Source organism: Sinohyriopsis cumingii, chromosome 9 (genome assembly GCF_028554795.1).
Source record: "Sinohyriopsis cumingii isolate HCF-2022 chromosome 9, ASM2855479v2, whole genome shotgun sequence".
In the NCBI taxonomy this organism is placed as follows: domain Eukaryota; kingdom Metazoa; phylum Mollusca; class Bivalvia; order Unionida; family Unionidae; genus Sinohyriopsis; species Sinohyriopsis cumingii.
In genome coordinates, this window is record NC_142969.1 from 104,545,141 (window position 1) to 104,568,069 (window position 22,929).

The 22,929-nt window shown below is 33.7% G+C and overlaps 1 protein-coding gene and 1 non-coding gene across 2 annotated transcripts in view; one reads left to right on the plus strand and one right to left on the minus strand.

Moving 5' to 3' along the window:
* The window catches only part of LOC149792385 (uncharacterized), a 102,949-nt gene that overhangs the window by 58,055 nt on the left and 21,965 nt on the right, over positions 1–22,929 (plus strand). Inside the window, exons 18-25 of the mRNA XM_089970969.1 lie at positions 10,009–10,584; positions 13,346–13,408; positions 15,085–15,299; positions 18,072–18,261; positions 19,573–19,722; positions 20,236–21,203; positions 21,608–21,739; positions 21,846–22,001. Of these exons, the coding sequence (XP_089827095.1) occupies positions 10,009–10,584; positions 13,346–13,408; positions 15,085–15,299; positions 18,072–18,261; positions 19,573–19,722; positions 20,236–21,203; positions 21,608–21,739; positions 21,846–22,001 (2,450 nt within the window). The remainder of the gene's footprint in view (positions 1–10,008; positions 10,585–13,345; positions 13,409–15,084; positions 15,300–18,071; positions 18,262–19,572; positions 19,723–20,235; positions 21,204–21,607; positions 21,740–21,845; positions 22,002–22,929) is intronic.
* LOC149792386 (U5 spliceosomal RNA) lies at positions 8,057–8,176 on the minus strand. Its single transcript, XR_016423606.1, has one exon. It is a non-coding gene; the product is annotated as a U5 spliceosomal RNA (small nuclear RNA).

Genomic DNA, 22,929 nt, shown 5'->3' on the forward strand with positions numbered 1-22,929 from the left:
ATAGCAAGCGATTCTGTGTAGGATTTCATATTCTCACATCATTTTTTTAAATTTATTGTCAAGGTATATATTTCCATCTTACTTCACTTGACTTGGAGAAGGTGATTTGCAGGTCCTGTACCATCCATATAATGCATACTGTCCAGTACTAGATTCACATCAACCATTATGATTCGCTATCTCCCTCCATCTTTCTCTCTCTCTCTCTCTCTCTTCCCTCTCTCGATAGATAGATAGATAGATAGATAGACAGACAGACAGACAGACAGACATATAGATAAACATGCTTAATTTCTTAATGATATTCATGGTGTGACAGTATTATTGGTATCACAGTTATCAATCGCTATCGTAAATCTATATGTGTTGGATGTTGGGGAAGTTAAAAGATGTCAACTTTTTATGATTTTCGTCAGGTCAGACATTGTTAGGTATGACCGAGATCACCAGCATTTTCAATAGTGCGTTGATTTATGAGTACAATGACAACCAAGAGTTAGGACATAAGCATATATTAATATAAGTGTCTTATTACATTTTACTAAATAAATACTAGTAACATGCATTTAATAGAACTCCACCAGCATATTCATGCTAAATGTTGGTCATTTTGGTCAAGCAGCCATTATAGTGAGATAAACATGGTCTTTATTAAAAGGAAGGTTGCTGATTAGCCAAAAGTATTACCAAATATACTCGCGTATAAGCCAAAAAATTTAGGAAAAAATAAGGCCTGGAAGAAGGGTGGTCGGCTTATCTGCAGGCCAAGGTCCAAGTCTGAAATTTTTAACACTTTTTTCCCTCGATTTTTAGTATTTATTGTTTCTGTCGATCGCCGAAGATGAGATCACATGCCTAATGATGCCACATGGCTCATAAGGTTTGTGCTGTCGTGAAGTGAAACAACTATTTTATTTCTAACTTAAGTGGTAGGATAATAAATGAAAAACATGTTTTAACGTATTTACATCTATTTGACAGATGTCCATTCACTAGAAAATGCAGCCATACGTGTTATTTTAGCCATGGTGGTGCGTGTATTTTCCAAAAGAACCGCCATATTAGTAATCTCCAGTCAAGTATTTAACCCTCAGCTAATCAGTAATCATTGAACTCTACAGTATCATACAAATGCACGCTAGCTTATTTCAGTGTAAATATGAAAAGAATCTACGTAAAAAATAAAAGAATTACGATACTGAAGGTATATACGACAAACATTTTGATCGATAGTAGAAATACATGTACGATAGTCTTAAAGGAACAATATCGAGAGGCTCCATAGGGGTTTGTTGCACGCATGCTTAGGAAGGGTAAATAACAGGGTAATATACGAGTTAACGTGAATAATTGTAAAACAATATAATTTGTGGAATTTCTTTGACAGGTGTTTTAGAAGTAATCGGCAGCCACAGTTTATATACTACTGTTGTTTAGTTATTAGTAAAGCAAAGTGGTTTGTTAGTGGTTGAGTGTTGTACAATAGCTACCATATGCTTAATCTGTGGTAAATGCCTCAGGGATAATATGCAGAGATCTCGCTAGGATTTTAAAACTAGGAGTCCATGACTACTGTCCTATCCGAACTATCAATGCTAGCAGCTTTAGCACTCTTCTGAATCTCGTTACAATCTTCGTAAGTTTGCCGTTTAACCCCAAAATACTTATCCAAATTATGAATGGCATTTTGTCTAAGTCTCAACATGTCTTGATTCTCTTTTTTTTTTTTATCGGTTACTATCTTCCATTTGGATCTGGTTAGAAGAAAAGAGAACAAAATGCTAAATTTGAACTGGAGGTTTACTTTAATTGAATTGGTACCTCACCAAAGTGAGGCTTCAAAGAATGGTCTATAGACTCATTAAATGTTCCTCTCCACGGTAATCTTTAGTAATTTTTTTTTTTTTTTTCTTTTTTTTTTTTTTGGGGGGGGGGGGCACCAGACAGATGCCCCCCCGCCCCCATCCTAGCCAAAGCTTTAAATGGTTTTTATGTGTGTTGTAATCCCCCAGGATATGTTGCTTGTTGTTTTAAGTTAATTTGAAAGCAGTTTTATGTTATTTAGAAATTTGGAATGGGGTATTTTTAGAGGTCCCTAGTGTGTCTATAGGGTTGTTCATCCGAGAGCGATTTCAATTATTCTCTCGGAATTCCTTCCCTAGTAATTTAGTTGACCTTGCTAGGGTCGCCTATGTCCCGTGTGTGCTATGTGTGTGTGCTATATGTTATGATGCTATTTTGTTTTCATGTTGGGACAGCATACTGTGCCAAATTTATAGTAAACCCAGTTGTCTTATCTGCTCCCGTGTTTATATATACATCGGGAGTATTCATACAATTTTGAATTTCGGCGGCGAGCGTTATTTAATGTGTTAATTTTAAACCATATGGGTTTATATGAGTGCGTTAAGTATGATCACTCCCGCATATAAAGATTTGATGAGACTGTGTCCGAGGTGGGGTTCACACTTTCTATAATTGGTGTATGTCTCCCATCTCGGGCAGGTCTATCTTTAATTTGAGTCCAAAATTCCGAAATATTTATAAATAGTACACCCTTTCGGGGTTTGCACAGACAAGAGCTGTGTGATTGTTAGTAATATAAGGGGAAGGAAGTAGGGGCCTATATGTATTGAAAGTAGTCCAGGCGGGTTACATAGATAGAGATATACTATTGTTATAGTTATGTCCATTTCATGAGGGTTCCTTTTCCAGACTCTTTTATGGGCCTGTTCACTTCGCGTAGCGCCATGTGACATAGCCCCATAACCTCCTTATCCGTACTTTCCTCATGAAGGATTCCTAGTGATTGTCTATGACTATAATTTGGCCACACGCTTTCATGGTGTTAACTATGTATTCTGTTATTTTATAAAGTGTGTTTTTATTGAAATTTCCATCTAAAAATAGAATATTTTGTGGTTTGTATGCCTCATATTTCCTAATCTCCGCTATGACATTTTCTCTGTTAATTTTAGTTTGGGCACATTGTAGTATTGTATGTGCTTTGCTAAAAGGCCCTCTTTTACACAGCGGACATTCAGGCGGTACTCGGACCATATGCCGTCTCGCTGCAGCCTCACCTGTCAACCATGCATCATGCATGTATTTGAAGGCGAGGCTTTGAATTTTAAGGGAGCCTACCTTAGACCAGTGCCCCCATGCCCTTTTCCAATTAACATATAGATGTTCTTTCTCTATTCTGCATAGAATTTTCCCTGTTATATCATTCCTGATCCAGTTATATGTTAATTTTTCATCCGTATCCCACAAATCTTTTTTATCCCTGCACTTAAAAAGTAGCTCTTTTATACCTCTAAATTTAATTGGACATTCTAATAATTTAGTGAGTCTACTGTTTTTGTAGATATCAGCCCTGTTCCTTAATATAAAACCAAACCAATATGTATAAATACCCTCCCATGGATGTTTGGGATCTGCACTTAATTTTTTAAATCTATTTATAATATTGGTTATTTTTAAAAGTACAGGGCTAGGTATCCCAACCCCTCCCATTTCCTTAGCCCTATATAATGTTTCTCTTTTAATATAATGTATTTTAAAATCCCATATGTATTTAATGATCTGTTTATCTATGTTATTTAGGTTAAGGTTACTTATATCAATAGATTTAATAATGTAATTAATGTGAACATACATATATGTTTTTGCCACTTAGGCCCGTTCCATTATGCATAGTGGCGTCAGTGCCCAGATATCGATATTTTTTTTAATTTCATTTTCCATTTTTTTACAGTTTTCTTTTTCCTCATTTACTCCAAAATGTACTCCTAAGGCTTTGACTGTCTTGTTAAATAATTGCGTTGGTATACTTGAGTGTTTACCACGCCAGTTGCCTATGTCTAAGATTTCTGTTTTGTCCTGGTTAATTTTCGATCCAGATGCTTGACCGAATTTTTCAAATTCCTTTATTAAGTGATTAAAGGATTTTGGATCGTCTATAAAGTTCGTACAATCGTCTGTATGCTGCAGCATTTTCACTTCATCATTTAAGTTGGGAACTTTTATACCTACTATGTCTTTGTTGAGTTTTATGCTGATGCTTAGCATTTCGATTGCTATTACGTATAATAGCATAGACAGTGGGCATCCTTGCCTCACTGATCTTTGGATTTCAAATTTACCTGTCGTTGCTCCATTAACCTGTACTCTGGAAGTTATATTATTGTACAGTATTTTAGTCCGTTTTCGGAAATTTTCTCCGAAGCCAAATTTTTCTAATACTTTTTGTATATAGTTGTGTTCTAATCTGTCAGATGCTTTTTCTTGATCAAAAAGTACCATGGCAGCTTTTTTACCATTTCCTTGTAAGTAGTCTATAATAGTTCTGATATTTAATATGTTATTTTGGATATCTCTCTTTTTAGGTCCACATGTCTGATGTATATCATTAATTCGTTCCATATCTTTTTTAATTCTATTTGCTAAAATTTTGCTTAAAATCTTGTAATCCATATTTAGGAGGGAGATGGGCCTCCAGTTTTTAAGGTCTTCTCTTTCTCCTTTACCTTTATAGATTAAAATAATTATTCCCTCCCTCATGGTTTCAGGCATTTTGTTGTTTTTAAGTAAAATATTATTGTATAACCATTCAAGTATGGGCGACAACTCCCCAAAGAATTTCGTATAGAACTCTGCGGAGAGTCCATCTCCTCCTGGTGCTTTCCCTTTATTGGAAGATTGAATACTATCTCTTATTTCTTCCTGCGAGATGAAACCATCACATAAGTCTTTATGTTCTGATGTTATCATCTAGCAGGGGATGTTTTGTAAATATTCATCAATTATTTTACCTGTGATATTTTGTGATTGATATAATTTAGAATAGAAGTTTTCAATATATGCCATGGTTTCCCCTTTATCTGTTGATATTCTATTCCCTCCTATCATTAGTTGATCTAAAACTTTATATCCCCCTTTCCTTCTTTCTTCTCTTTTGTATAGCCCCTCTGCCTTTCTATATAAATTGGTAAATTTCCCGGCTCTAATTTCCCTCCCTCTCATTTCTTCCCCTTTAATTTCCTCTAATCTATTTTTTAACTTTGTTTCCAAATCCTTATTGTTTAAATTTTGTAGCTGCATTATTATTTCCTCTTTTTCCATTTTCATTTTCCTACTTTTAATATTAGAGAATTTTATTGCAATCTCTTTAAATTTCATTTTTAACATTTCCCATTCTGTTATGATGTCCGTATTCCCTATTTGTTTGAAATTTTCTATTTCCTGTTTGATTTCATTGACAAAATTTTTATCTTTTAGTAGCGAGTTATTAAACATCCACCTCCCATTGCCCTATTTTTTTCTATTTCTAATTTCCATTGTCATATATATCAATTTATGGTCCGAAATTTTCAAGTTAATTATTCCAGATTCTTTGTATATTTTATCATCATAGTTAGTACAAAGAAATTTGTCCAATCTGCTCCCTTTGTTAGTTTTATAGTCATATGTATACTCTTTCCTTAAAATATTTAGTCTTCTATAAATGTCTACTAATTTATGTTTATTTATAAAGGCTTCCATTTCCGGTTTTATTGTTATATCATTAGGTGCTAAATCCCCTTCTCTATCAATATTATCTCCTATCCAGTTAAAATCCCCCCCCCCCATGATTACATTTTGCATGGTATATTTTTCTAGATATTTTTCCAATTTTTCTAAAAAGTTTTTTTTTAATATTCCTATTAGCAGGCATATATAGATTAATGAAATGATTTTTCCCAATCACTATGTGCAGTAGCCTTCCTCTAAAATATTGTCCTTCTTCTATTCTTTCCCAATTTAAGTCCCTTTTATTTTTAATTAGTGTCGCTACCCCTCCGCTAATGTCAGATTCTGCATAATCGTTAGTTAATAATATACCATCTAAATGACTTTCACATAGCTTCTTATTCTCGTTACTAAATCCATTATGAGTTTATTGAATGAACATTATGTCGTAATTAATATCTTTTGGAAATTTAAGTATTTTGCTTTTATTAATTCCGTTCACATTAATAGACAGGATCTGTAAGTTCATTCCTTCCATTCCTGTCTCTTCCCAGGGTGTCGCATGATGGCTATACAACGTAATGTATATTCAATTAAGAACTATATTTAATTTTTAGTTATTTATAAAATTTGGATCAAGTTAGATGGGGACACAAGTTTCCCCAACCCCCTCTGGAGAGTTGGGTGTGGTTTCATTAGTGTTTATTGAAGGATTGGTTCCATGTAGCGTGCTATCTGGTTCATATGATATTTCCGTTTCATACTCAGTTCCCGTTCCGGCCTCAGTTTCAGTTACGGTTATCATTCCCGTTACTTCTTCGTTATCTTCCGACTCAGTTTCTTCTTTCCCATTCTCAATTTCAGTCTCCGTCTCCATTCCTGCGTCTTCTGCATCTCCATTTTCTTTGATCTTTTTAGGTATGGTTTTCGTAGGGTCCATTTTCTCAGTCATGGGTGCTGCGTCCTTGTCCTGGGGGGAGACAACTTCCGCTTTCCTTTTTTGTTGATTCCTTTTTGGTAAAGGTGTTGACGTCCTTGGTTTTGTTTGAGGTTCTTCTTCTTCTTCTGGCAGTGGTTCTACTTCCAATCCTTCGTATCTGTTTGTTGATTGGATGTCTTGGTTTTTAGCCGGTGTTTTTCCTTTTCCTGTCTTATCTGGGCTAAGAAATTGCTCCCATTCTGGCGTTTCCTGCCCTTCACAGATGCTGGTTATGTCCATTTCTGGCAGGGTATTGGTTGAGTAATCTTCCCCTGCTTCTTTCCCTCCTCGTATTTGTCTGATCAAGTCCAGTATTTGTTCCTTTTGTTGTTGTTGTTGTTGTTGTTGTAGTTTGGGGGGGGGGCGGGGATCCTGGTCCATTAGGTTGCCAGACATCACTTTACTTGCGTAAGTTGATGTATGTACTTCAGCCTCTATTCTGACTCTGTTCTCAGGGCAGTCCCGGGGGCCATGCCCTGTTTGCTGGCATTTTGGGCACACTCTATCCCTCTCACATCCCTTGTACCAACATTTTAGGCGGAAACCTAGCACATAGAAGAATATTAGTATTTTCTTGGCATCGTCTCTTGAAACATAGACCGGTCGTATCCCAGATTTTATAGGTCCATAGCCCCAAACCGTCGCCATTTTGTGGGTGATTATTTTGGCTCCAAACTTTTTTTCTAATTTCTCTACCAGTTCGATATTATCCACTTCCATCGGTCGGCCCATCACGTGAAGCTCTGTTGCCTTGGGTTCAATATCCCTGACGAAGGGTGGGGTTGGAGAGACCATTGCTGTCATTCCTTTGACTTGAATGGAACCCCCTTCTATTAGGGGCTTCCTTTGCTTTGGGTACAAAACAAATCTATTAATTCCTCCGTTTTGTAGTGCATCTATCTTCCCCAGATCTATTCCTATGGTATTCAAAGCCATCAAAACTTCGCTTTGCCTGGGCATATTTGACACAATTCCAAAGTCAAGGGTCTGGACCCCCTCGGGGTGGCGGGAAATCAGTTTATTGTCCTCTACTATGGTACTGAAGTATTGTTTTAATTTGGATCCCCTTGGCACAGATCTCGCTGGCATTGTTTCTGTTTCCGTCGCCATGTTGGCTAGGTATATGAGTGAGCTATGTTCCAGGAATACAGAATCCACGCTACTATTAAGGACCTACTATAGGAAAAAACCTAATTTTGTTGGGAAAATAAGGCGGTCACAGGTGTAAAACGATTTTGAGGAAGCCTTGTAAATGTAATTGGATACAATCTATCACTAGTCTTTGCTAATTTATTGAGGTATTATTCCTCTATGTTTAAACCACAGGTCTAAACAGCACTGAGTATATATCACCATCTTCACGACCGCTTGCTAATCCCAGCCGGGATTAATACATGCGGTGAACAATGTTGGGATAACGAATTACTATAAGACCACTAGTGAAAAAGGTGTTAGTAAGCGAAAATACTCTCACCAAACCTCAGAACTTCAAACTCGACTTCTTGCTTTGATGCATACAAACCGCCCAGTTGATCACGGTACCACGTCCTTGCTATAGTTGATCACTGTAAGAATGTATGAGCTTGCATCAGAACGTATTGCTACTTAACACGTCAGATTCTCTCTCCACGATAATCTTTAGTAAAAGGCGAAAGATTAATACGATGTGAAGAGAAACCAGAGTCTTGATTCTCGTGCACTACTTATTCCGATACATTCGGAAATGAACACAGTAACGAACGCTAAAGTTGTTTATTTGATGTACTTTTATAAATGACCACATCTCTGGGTCTTTCTGACTCTGAATTCAATGACTGTAAATATCAGTACATTTTCGAATCCGGCCACCAGTCAAACAAGGCCTTTGATCTTGCCGCAAAGCTATTGCATCATGTTCCTTTTGATGTACTCTTATAATGGCAACATGTATGTACATCAAGGGGTCTTTCAGTCACTGAATTCTGTCATTGTAAATATCAGCATAGCTAATTAATCATCACATTTTCCCACAAAGCAGGTGGCTGAAGCAGGACTGGCAAGTCTTTGAAATTTGCCGCACACCTATAACATGCATACGGAGGACTCCCGCCTCAGGGATTTTCTGGGTCCCAGATCAAAAATTGGCATCCAAATATGCGTAATTAAGCGTTTCCGAGATCTCTGATAGTTTTGTTTTGTTGCACAATGCCAATGACTTTACTAATCAGATGTATTGTTTAATGAGATATGGTTGTGGACATGGTTTCTGCTCAAAGTTATAAACTGTCACAATGCTTGAATAATGTCCACACTGAAACCAATCATATTTTGATCAATTGAATCACACTATCGGATGACCATGATGACAATAACGACGTATATGATGAAAGCACTCCCGTAACAGAAGCCGAATTTCGTGAACTGTTTGGCGAGTCTGATACAGAGCCAGATTTTGAAGGATTCTAAAAGTGATAGAACTTTTATCATTCATGATTTTAGAATGAGGATTAATTAAATTTCCATTAGGACTTAACACTTTAGAATTGTTTCTATTTCAACATATAAATTAGCTTTCTTACTTTCATTTTATTTAATAATGTGATTTAAATAAACGTATTCAGAACTCACTTTGTGCATCTGGTGATGTACCGGTAGTCTAGAAATTATGGGTCGGCTTATACGCGGGTCATGCACTTTATAACAGTTCTACCACTTCAGTTTGGGGGGGTCGGCTTATACGCGAACGAGCTTATACGCGAGTATATACGGTAGAACATTTCTAGATCAATATTACCCCAGCTAGATTGGCTGTTAACTGGACATAATCTTCTTTATAAAAAGATTACAACAACAAGAATTGTGTAAACGACTATGGGAATTGTTTGACACCTTAAATTACCCATTTTGTATTTTGGCAAGTTTTCTTGTGAAATGAAATTATATGTCTATATGTATACATCCTAGCATTTTCCCTTTGGCAAGATAATATAATGGTGGTATTCTCTGTCTGTTTAATTCTGAGAGATAATTAGTACCTCATAATGACGTGTGTCAGCCCATTGAAAGGATATATTTCTCCGCATCAAAATGACTCCTAAATTACTGATAACTGTCAGTGTAAATACAGATAATAATGTAATAATGTAATAATTAAATCAATGACTGACCACAATAACATTATCTATTTTAGAATCCAACTTATAGCGTGGAAAACAACAAAGAAATTAGCAACAATTAGTTATAACATATTAAGCTAAGTAGAAAATGCCTTCAGAGTTATTCTCAATAAAAGATTCAGCATGCACTTGGCCTACGGACGAAACCAGTAACGTTTTTACTCAGCCCAGCATATTTCACCCATTCATTTCCAGTGGATGGGTGCTTTCCCTCTCCATATCTGTGTCCATGAATATATATATTTGACTGTTGCTCTCTCTGTCTCTCATATGTGTGTATATATATATATATATATATATATATATATATATATATATATATATATATATATATATATATATTGTTGAGTGTTATAATTTTAGGTCTTCATGAAAGATAAATTGGTAACATGGATGGAAGGTGAATTCCATGTTTATGATGAGGAACGAAGAAAAAAAGAGGTTGAAGATCGAAGAAAACGACAAGAGGAGGATCGAAAAAAACGAGAGGAAGAGGAGCGAATAAGAAGGGAGAAAGAGGTACAAAGAAGAAAGGATGAAGAGGAACAAAATCGAAGGGCGAAAGAGGAACAAAGGAGAAAGGAGGAAGAAGAACGAAAGAAAAGGGAGGAAGAAGAACGAAAGAAAAGGGAGGAAGAAGAACAAAGGAGAGTGGAAGAAGAACAAAGAAGAAAGGAGAAAGAACATGAAAGAATAAAGCATGAAGAGGAGCAAAAAAGAAGGTTGGAGGAGGAACAGAAAAGAAGGGAGGAAGAAGAACAAAGAAGAAAGGATGAAGAGGAACAAAGAAACAGGGAGGAGGAGGAGAGGAGACAAAATGATGAGAAAAGAAAAAGAAAAGAGAAAGAACAACGAGAGAAGGAGGCAGAAGAAAATAGAAGAGATGAAAGCAAGCAGCAAAAACAAAATGGTGAAACTGCAGAAAATGTGAATGTACAGGCAAGTCTTCTGATGGGATCTATATAATGTGTATGCACATTGCAAGGTCATGATAAAATTTAAAATCAAAATTGTAATCTTTCTTTTATCCGTCAGATGGTTATCGGTATTGTTGTTGTTGTTGTGGGGTTTAACGCTATTTTTCAGCACACGATAGGCCATGCATGGCGGCCAGTATTAATGGTGGAGGAAGAACCCGGGAAAACCTCAGAAAGAACCACCGACCCACGAGAAGCTACTGGCAAGCTTTCTCACATACCCACATTGGCTTAATATGAGACTCGAACCTGCGCGGACAGAGGTGAGATGGCAGTGATCCGTAACGGAGAGCGCTTTAGACCACTCGGGGCCTCTGGTTATCAGTAACAATGGGCAAAATATTTTTTATGACATGGCCATTATGTTACTTTACTTAGTAGACGTGTATTGCATTTATTCATGTTAGACACATGATATAATTGCTTATTTTATTATGAATATCATAATAATTTCTTCTAAGTAACCGTCGTAATATTTGAACCATCCATATACGATTTAGTTTTTGTTTTTCTTCTGCATTATTTTATTTTGCTTAGAATAGGTTTAGGGCTCGTATTCATGTGATAAATGATGCCAATATTCTTGTTTACAATGAAATTTAATACACTTGTTGTATAATGTTAATAATTTCCTCGCCAATCGTAAAACGTTAAAAGCCAGAACACCTATAATGTGTTAACAAATCAAATCCATATACAATTTACTGCATTTTTTAACAACCTTCCCATTAAACTTTTATATTCAGACTGTGGTCCAGTGATGATAATGCAAAACCCCTCAGATATATAAAGTATATCCCTGCTATAGTGGCATGTATGAAATTCTGTCCCGAAAAATGAAAAGTTATTGCAAATGCATTATATGTACATTGTACATCTGACCCCCCCCCCCCCAAGGGTCCATTGTGACACTAGTCAAGGGTTGCACCTTCTTAAAGGTAGTGACATTCCTTTTCTATTCATTTATAAATTGACTTTCAAAGGAGCTCTGATGCAATATCCACTCTATATATCCTGTCATTTATTAACTGATTAGGAAAACCTGTACTGCAAAATAGGCTAGACTGTTAGAATTGCCAATCTGTCCTCAGTGTGAAAGAATTGGAGTAATGTTGTCTTGCTATTGACATACAAGAATTATAACAGGTAGATACAAACTTCTAAAGTAATATAAAAAAATAAGAACAAGATAAATAGAAAACGTAAAGATCATACAATTCTGTAAAATGTATGTAAGCAATATCAGTAACAAAAGTAAACTGTGTGAAAAGGATAACAGTAACATGTGAACCGTATGAAAGAGATAACAGCAAAACGTGTAAACTGTATGAAAGACGTAACAGCAAAACATGTAAACTGTATCACAGGTAACAGCAAAACATGTGAACTGTATCACAGGTAACAGCAAAACATGTGAACTGTATCACAGGTAACATCAAAACATGTTAACTGTATCACAGGTAACAGCAAAACATGTAAACTGTATCACAGGTAACAGCAAAACGTGAACTGTATCGCAGGTAACAGTAAAACATGTATGCAGCCAATAACAGTTACATTTACATGTTAATTGTATACAAAAAATAACAGTATCAATATTAGAATATTTGCAAAAGATAACAGCATCATGTGTAACCTGTACAAAAAAGATAACAGTAACACATGTTATTACTGTAAACAAAAAATAACAATAACACATTTTAACTGTATGCAAAAGATAACAGTAATACATGTAAACTGTATGCAAAAGATAACAATAACACATGTAAACTGCATGCAAAAGATAACAGTAACACATTGAAACAGCATGCAAAAGTTTATAGTAATATGTGTAAACTTTAAGCAAAAAGATAACAGTAACACATTAAAACTGCATGCAAAAGATGACAGTAATATGTGTAAACTTTATGCAAAAGATAACAGTAATACATTAAAACTGCATGCAAAAGATGACAGTAACACATTAAAACTGCATGCAAAAGATGACAGTAATATGTGTAAACTTTATGCAAAAGATAACAGTAACACATTAAAACTGCATGCAAAAGATAACAGTAACATGTGTAAACTTTATGCAAAAGATAACAGTAATATGTGTAAACTTTATGCAAAAGATAACAGTAATACATGTAAAATCCTTAAACATATGATTTTATAGTAACACGGGTGACACATAGTTAAAATGAATTCTAGGTGCGGAATATAATGATTTATTCTTAGCAGAAACTAAATCGAGGATATATATATATATATATATATATATATATATATATATATATATATATATATATATGACGTATGATGAGTACAAATGCTAGCAAATGTGTTAGCTAGATTATAAACAGCTGGCGTTAAACCCGACTACCTATACTCGTTTCCTTTGCATGCAGTTTTTGAAGCCGGTAAATGCATGTGCACGATTATGTCAGTTTGAACTTAAGTGAATTATGTGCAGGTAGTTTGTTAGGCATCCACTTTTGTTCCTTAAGAAGTTTTCAAATTAGGTTTGGATCACTGAAACCAAACAAATCACATGAATATCGTAATAATCATCAACATTTACCACGAGAATACTAGGTTATGATTATGTACATAAGTACACTACTAAATAGCATGACAGCATGCTTTCCTCAAAGTATATTTGATTTTAAATCTTCTGACATTATTTGTTTTCTTTTCTTCAATTGAATTCATATCTTCTTTATCATGTGTTTAATTTACAGGAACGTCCAGACATCATATACTCAAGAAAGACTGACTCTGGCCAAACAACTACTCAGCCTATGGTAATTAATGGCACCTGTAATAAATCTTATATTTGTGCAAATTTCGAATGAAATGCATCACTCTTGTCGAAAAATCTCAATATTTGGCACGCCAAGACTAACCAAACATAGAGGCTAGAACATCTGCAATGATGCATATATGGAGCTTGTTTTCTACCAGTCTAGTTTTTGTTTTCTACCAGTGTAGTTTTTGTTTTCTACCAGTGTAGTTTTTGTTTCCTACCAGTCTAGATTTTGTTTTCCACCAGTCTAGATTTTGTTTCCTACCAGTCTAGATTTTGTTTTCCACCAGTCTAGATTTTGTTTTCTACCAGTGTAGTTTTTGTTTTGTACCAGTCTCGATTTTGTTTTCCACCAGTCTAGTTTTTGTTTCCATGAAAACATAGCTTGAGCTGAGACTTCTGCTGAGATTCTATTGAAGGATATAATCTCTCTCTCACACTCTGCATATATATATATATATATATATATATATATATATATATATATATATATATATATATATATATTGTGTCTTCCAGCTTCATCGACGTATATAATTTTTCTTCACCAAATGAAAATATTTTGGGATTCGAATTTTTTTGTACATTTGCTATTTGAATACTGGAATTATCTCCCTGTAACAGCTGGGATGGGAACCAAGATTTACAACATTTTAGAGAAAAATTCTGAATAAGGTATCCCGCTGAAATAACCCTACATATAATAGAACTTACATGTAACAATAAGCTAGACAGGTGAAACGATATTACATACCAAAATGAGACACGTGGGAGTACTGTCCAATTGTTGACCTAAGCCCCAAGTACAATTATACATGTACACATATTGTACAGAACAAGTTGGAATCACAAATAAATGCTTTATATTCAGTTCCAAGGGGTATATTTCTCCAGTAGCATTTACGTTTCAATTCTAAAGGACTAATACCACTTATGTTTGAAGGAAAATGGAGCTGTTTGTGTTTGACTATTGAACAGATTTTTGATGAATTTGGTTAACATTTTATTGAACTTCATATTATGGAAGCATAAGTCATCCTGTTACAATAGCTATCAAAGAAAATGATTCCTATTTATAAAAATTAGCAAAGAATTTTGGATGATTATACCCATCCTGAGGTCACTTTTCCAGATGGTCATTCCCTAAATTACAAATGTCTATCTTTAAATGTAAACGTTGACTGCATTAATCGATTCTCTGCACACTTTATCTCAGAGAAAGAGGCTGGCATGCATTTTCCGGAGTTTGAAATGTAAGCTAGTTTGTGATGTACATTTTATATTGCTGAAATAAAGTCCTTTTTCACCATACTAATTTCCCTTTCTAATTTGTATTGTAAACCATTTGTCATAGATGTGTGATTGTGTCAAACGTTTTGAACCTAACTTAATTTCGTATCGATTATACTCTATTTTCTAGACTTGTGCTGGCTAACTTTCAGATATATTTTTACCAATGAACCTTGAAAGATTTTATACATCTCCTGGAAATATTGACTAAAATTTCAATGAAATTGATTATTTTACATAAATATCTTAATCCTAATTAGTATGACACCATTCTATTAATAACAATATATTTTACTGTTCTACTAATGCTACCATTACTAAATTAATTGCTTCATGTTCATTTCTTTGAAATCTGTTCTTTTTTCTTGCATAATCCTTCTCCAGAGAACTTCAGATAGCTCGACTTCCACAGTGGATAGTTTGGGCTCGAGCTGGACTGGTCCAGGCCATACTAAATTAACTGACTTAGGACGAACCATTTCATACGAAACAAATTTACCCAATCGGCCACCTACACCCCCGACAGTAATTGATGAAAGCAGAGAAAATGAATCCACAGAAAACTCCAATAAGAAACAGAGGACAAAGGAGGATAAACAGTATGAATATATAATTATATCTAAAGTATCCAGTGGGAATATATAATTATATCTAAAGTATACAGTGGGAATATATAATTATATCTAAAGTATACAGTAGGAATACTTTATTATGTCTAAAGTATACAGTAGGAATACATAATTATATCTAAAGTATCAAGCAGGAATATATAATTATATCTAAAGTATACAGTGGGAATACATAATTATATCTAAAGTATACAGTAGGAATACATAATTATATCTAAAGTATACAGTAGGAATACATAATTATATCTAAAGTATACAGTAGGAATACTTTATTATGTCTAAAGTATGCAGTAGGAATATATAATTATATCTAAATATACAGTAGGAATATATAATTATATCTAAAGTATACAGTAGGAATATATAATTATATCTAAAGTATACAGTAGGAATACATAATTATATCTAAAGTATACAGTAGGAATACTTTATTATGTCTAAAGTATACAGTAGGAATACATAATTATATCTAAAGTATCAAGCAGGAATATATAATTATATCTAAAGTATACAGTAGGAATACATAATTATATCTAAAGTATCAAGTAGGAATATATAATTATATCTAAAGTATACAGTAGGAATGCATAATTATATCTAAAGTATACAGTAGGAATACATAATTATATCTAAAGTATACAGTAGGAATATATAATTATATCTAAAGTATACAGTAGGAATACATAATTATATCTAAAGTATACAGTAGGAATACATAATTATATCTAAAGTATACAGTAGGAATACTTTATTATGTCTAAAGTATACAGTAGGAATACATAATTAGATCTAAAGTATACAGTAGGAATACTTTATTATGTCTAAAGTATACAGTAGGAATACATAATTATATCTAAAGTATCAAGCAGGAATAGATAATTATATCTAAAGTATACAGTAGGAATATATAATTATATCACATATACAGTAGGAATAGATAATTATATCTAAAGTATACAGTGGGAATATATAATTATATCTAAAGTATACAGTATGAATGTATAATTATATCAAGTATACAGTAGGAATAGATAATTATATCTGAAGTATACAGTAGGAATAGATAATTATATCTAAAGTATACAGTAGGAATAGATAATTATATCTAAAGTATACAGTATGAATGTATAATTATATCACATATACAGTAGGAATAGATAATTATATCTAAAGTATACAGTGGGAATATATAATTATATCTAAAGTATACAGTGGGAATAGATAATTATATCTAAAGTATACAGTAGGAATGCATAATTATATCACATATACAGTAGGAATAGATAATTATGTCTAAAGTATACAGTGGGAATATATAATTATATCTAAAGTATACAGTGGGAATAGATAATTATATCTAAAGTATACAGTAGGAATATATAATTATATCTAAAGTATACAGTGGGAATATATAATTATATCTAAAGTATACAGTGGGAATATATAATTATATCTAAAGTATACAGTGGGAATATATAATTATATCTAAAGTATACAGTAGGAATACATAATTATATCTAAAGTATACAGTGGGAATATATAATTATATCTAAAGTATACAGTAGGAATACATAATTATATCTAAAGTATACAGTAGGAATATATAATTATATCTAAAGTATACAGCATGAATGTATAATTATATCAAGTATACAGTAGGAATAGATAATTATATCTAAAGTATACAGTAAGAATACATAATTATATTTAAAGTATACAGTAGGAATATATAATTATATCTAAAGTATACAGTGAGAATATATAATTATATCTAAAGTTTCTCATTGATTGTTGCCATGAAGGTTATATATTTTGATATTTCATTTCATTCATAGTCTTTCATGTATATATATATATATATATATATATATATATATATATATATATATATATATAGAGAGAGAGAGAGAGAGAGAGAGAGAGAGAGAGAGAGAAACAGTAATGCAATATTGATTGCAAATCATGCCTAGTTGTCGGCATCAGAAAATCATGATTGTGCAGAAATGGGCATGATGAGTATTGATACAGATTTTCTGATGCTGAGAACTCGTGTCAAGTCATGAATGATCTAGCAATCAAGATTGAATTATCACAAAAATGATATTTTTGTCATATATATATCAAGTTTCCAATATGTTAATAAAATCCCAAAACATTTAAATAAATGTAACTGAAAATACAAATTGCTTAACATTTCAAATTTTTCTGATATAAAGTTATCCTGGGTCATAAGTGAAATACCATTGTTTTGAACAGTTGAAATGTGCATGTATATCAATTTTATGTATAAAACGTGTGAAGGAACCGTCACTCATTTTCTCTGATGTTACTGATAATAGTAAACATTGTTTCCACAATGGGGACAACAGAGACCCATATATGTAATTTACAATTATTTTGCATTTGTCAGGTTTTGCATCATGGAACATATCTCCAGCTGAATAACTAGGAAAGTGTGTATATGTTGGAAGCTTTTCAGCTGCTCCTTGTGGGGTATTGTTTGAGTGGCTCTGATGGGGGGGGGGCAATTGTTTGAGTGGCTCTGATGGGGGGGCAATTACTTGAGTGGCTCTGATGGGGGGGCAATTGTTTGAGTGGCTCTGATGGGGGAACTTTGCATTGGAATGACTGCATTCTTTTGACATTTATTTATTAGAGAGAATGTTGCTCATTCCCATTTGTATGCCAAATGAAATGATTAAACTGCGTTAAAAGCAATGTTCAAGTCTTGTAATGTTTCAGGTTTTGGGACATTTTCCAAGTCATCTCAAGAGAGCAGCAAAGCAGAGACGTGCATGAACAACGCAGCATTAGGGTTCTGAAGGTCATAACCTACATAATCATCTTTGGCGTCGTCCTATTCTGCGCAGTCGCTCAGAAGATTAGCCTGATTACACTGATGTCCGACCAGAAGAATAGTAATGATAAAGCGGTACGTTGGAAACTGTTTTTTATGGCACAAGATGCGTACAGGGTTAAATCATCAGCCGATCCTAATAAAGCTCGTAATTCTGGATTTCAAACATGTTATTTTCAAAACCCATCGTTATAGTTAGCATTTCAAACATCGTACATCTTTGTTAGTTTAATCAGATGGAAAAGGACAAAGGAAAGCCACACACTTATATGAATTTACATCAGCGCGTCAAAGGTATAATTATATTTACATAATGCAATATCACTTCATATTTAAATTTATGCAAAGACTGGTTGTATTATTTCTGAGAATTGTATTATCATTTACTTACTTATGATTTACCACCGTACCGTTTTCCATCTTACCAATTTGTACCATCTTTGTTTTTGACAGGAATTGTTTTTCGTCCTGGAACTGACAGAACTTGTATGATAAACATTGTTACATTGTCAGCATCTTCAGCATCTATTTTAAAAAAAGCAAATTATCAAATCTACAAATTAATGTATGGTAACCAACTCCATGAATTGTATTTTTCAGTCTTGTATTTCATATTTCCATCCGTATTGCTAACAGTTAGATTAGAATGTTCATTTATAGGACTCGGTTGTACACCAGACACTTTAGCTTGGCACACAGATGAGGCAATGATCTTTAATAGCTGAGCTAACTTGTAAAACCAGACATTTTTTCTGGCACAGCTTCCATTTACACAGAGGATGCAAAGACTTTAATAGCTGTGCTAACTGGGTTAATTAAGCCTTAATTATTCACAAGCAAATAGAGAGGAAAAGGAAGTTTTATTTAAGAGTGATATAAATTAACAATTACTTTGTAGATTCAACACTTTTCAAAAGTTGAGATATTGATTGATATTTAACAATTTCATGAGTAAAGGTTATCAAAAAATATCATGAGTAAAAGTTACTAAACAATTTCATGAGTAAAGGTTATTAAACAATGTCATGAGTAAAATTTATTAAACAATGACATGAGTAAAAGTTATTGAACGATGTCATGAGTAAAAGTTATTAAACGATGTCATGAGTATAAGTTATTAAACAATGTCATGAGTAAAAGTTATTAAACGATGTCATGAGTAAAAGTTATTAAACAATGCCGTGAGTTAAAGTTATTAAACAATAACATGAGTTAAAGTTATTAAACAATGTCATGAGTAAAAGTTATTAAACAATGTCATGAGTAAAAGTTATTAAACCAGTCTATGAATAATGATTGTCATCAGCAGTTTTACTTTACGTTTGCATGTATTTTCTATCCATTCTTGACACCATTCTTTAAAATGCACATTTCTGAAATTGTCAGAATCCCCTAACTGATGCATTGGTAGAGATAGCCCGGTACTGGTTGGCAGTTATAGCTATCTGCATTCCGTATGGCCTGATATGGATATCGAGTCTCTTTAAGTGGTTATTTGGGAACATGCCAGCCATCCGATGGACAACACTCTTATTCGTAAGCATGCACATATGTATATAACATCTTTAGTTTGCTAATCATCCTATTATACTGTTACTCTTTAACGCTCCTTGATTCTGTAATATGACAGTTATGAGTTTATGACTTTTGCTGAGGTAAGTACCTGTAAAAGATATTGTAGTACCAGAGGAAGCGTACAGGTAATTTAAATTGACCTTGAATTTAATTAAGGATATGCATACTTTCAAGGTTAAATTACTACAAAAGTAACCAATTTATCGTATGTTTTTTTATCATTAGCAATTTTTTGATGCTTTCTTTGGCGGTGTTCTTTACAAAAATAAAAATACCTGTCTGAGGATCAAATGTAGCATTTTATTTGCCCGTTAAAATGATTAGTAATTAGTAGTTTTATCAGTCAAATAGATGTATATAAGTTCATTCTTTTCCATTGATCCTTACTTGATTTATATTTTAGTAACTAATTTTATTGTTCATATCACTAGATTTATTTAAATTTCAATATATTAACTCATTTGTCTTGTTTAGTGCATGTTCATGGAGGGAGTACATGCAGGAGGGATAGCGCTTTTTGTTTTTCGAATCCTGCCCGAGTTGGACATGATACGGGCAATAATCCTTCTGAACGCTGTAGGTATTATCCCAAGTGTACTCAGTCCCATCTGTTCCTCTGCTGTCAAGCGAAAGAAACCCACCGAACATCCATGTGAGAACTTTGGAAACAAGACTGCAAGGCTAGTCTTTGATGTCCTGTCCTGTATTGCCCAAATTTCGGTCATTCCTGTTATAATACTCTTTGAATACTTTCCGAGCGATCATGCAAAGAAGATTGAACATGATCCCGCAAGGAATGCGGAAGTAGCCTTCACAATTGTTATGGTTTCGTTCTCGATGTGGGAAAATTTTGTTGATGATCGGTTTTGCGGATCCCTTCGTTACAAAAGTGGACTGAAGAATTTTATACTTAGTTTAAAATTTGATCTACAAGAAAGCAGACCCAAAATTACATTCTTCACCAGCTTGATTAAAATTGCAATCATACTTGGAGCAGTGTATGGAATTCATCTTGACATCAGTGACAGAGAAAAGCAAGATTTCATGCTAAATGCCAGTCTTGCTTTTAACCAAATAAATCAGCTGTCTATGGCCCTGAAATCATCTGCACTCATTCTCATCATAACAACATTTGTGGGCTACTATGCAGCGTACACGGCTTGTAAACTCGATCTCCAGGTTTTCTCATTTTCCCTTCCATTATTCCTTTCTACGCCCATAGCTTTTGTGCTTACTTACGTGGATTGTCTCAGTGCCGACAGACATTTCCTGGGTAGATTCTCCTCTGAAAAACGGTACTGTGGTCTGGATGGGAATGATGGTTGGAATATTTGGATCTTTTGGTGGCAAATCCTCCTTGGGGCAGTATGGTGGGTGTCCATTTATTGGATGGGAAGACACATCTGGTTCCCAACACAAGAGAGACTGTCGAAGGTGGAAAGGTAAAAAATAATTATACAGAAATATGAGAAATTATAATAGAAAAATAATGCCTATCTATCATGTAATACCATATTCTATCAAAAATATTGTTTGTTTAAGATCAAATGTTCTATAACACAAAAACACCCCAAAACCCAATGTGAATAATCACTTAAATTAATAGACTGGGACATAACAGTGAAAATTGCAGTACCAAAAGAGATAGAAGCATCAAAAAGTTAATTAAGTACTGAGATGGGTGATCAAAATTAGGAGTACTTTCTTTAGATCATACAAAGACGTTCATTATATTTCTTTCTTTTTTTGATGGCATAATGCTTTTGACAAAGACCTCTTGCTATAAAACATTAGAAAGTAAATTGATAAATCTGTGTATATCATACTAATTGCCTTTTTATTTCAGGCTATTTACTGCTCCCTTTTACTGCAGTGTATTCTTTGAAGAGACTCTAGTTTTAAACCGAAGGCGACACAACAGAAAAATTTATCGAGAGTTTCACAGTGATGACAACACAAAAAAGAAAGTCTTTTACAGGTATGCAACTAGCCTGTCTTGTTACACCTGATGTCATGTTGTATTCATTTTGATAAGCATAACTCTGATAGAATATTAATCGAATAATTTCTTTTTCTATTTCAAGAATGAGCGAATACGATAACAGCGAAGCCATAGATGACGAGGGCGGATCTTATGAGCAAAAAGCACAAGACAGGATCCCTCCTATGATCTACGCATGTGCAACCATGTGGCATGAGACCAGACGGGAGATGGTTCAGCTTCTAAAGTCACTTTTCAGGTCGACAGTGTCTTCTGACACGAATTCACAATCTAGCTTTCTTCTGTTTGACTTAATTTAGATAGAAAGGTAGTGTCGAATGCTGTGGAAGTACATAGGGTTAATATTTATGTCTTTATTTAATACATTTACTTGCAGATTGTAGTGTTACTAGTCTGTTCTGTTACACCTTTTAGCAGAAAGAAGCAAAACAAACAAATTGTATAAAATTCAACAAGAATGCATTTCCAATGAAAACTAAACAAAAATTCAAGTATTGTGAATTAAGTCCCAAATAATCCTAAATGTTCTATCACAAGTCCAAAGGTATTGAATGTTCTGAATGAATTCTATAGTCCTGAATGTCCTGATGTGCTATAATGATATAATCGAGAATTTCTTCGATGGATCCTATATAATCCCAAAGTTGTGCTTTAGTCCAAAAATGTTAATGAGCACTTTGTAATTCCAGTGACAAAGTAAAATAAATACTTTCTCTCAAATTGTATCTGAACACAACAGTTACTGATTCTTCATACTGAAATTAAAACCAGAATCAAGACTTTATTAACAAAACCCCCTTTATATACATATATATATATATATATATATATATATATATATATATATATATATATATATCCCCAATTGACCTATGTTAAAATAATATTTTCTGAAATACTAATGGCAAATTTCTAATAATTGTCAATATAATTGCTTCCAGAACATGCTAAACGTGTAATCAAAGTAAATTCAAATAATCATCATGAGAGAAAAATATTACATCGTGATAGTCAGATAGGCCAAAACACTACACTCAATCAAAGATAAAGGTCAAGCACTCAGTATAAAATAAATATGCCTAACAATAGTGAGTCATGATTTTGTGTTTTCTGAATGGTTATCCAATAAAATACTTTAAATATATCACAGGTTTTGATTACCGAGG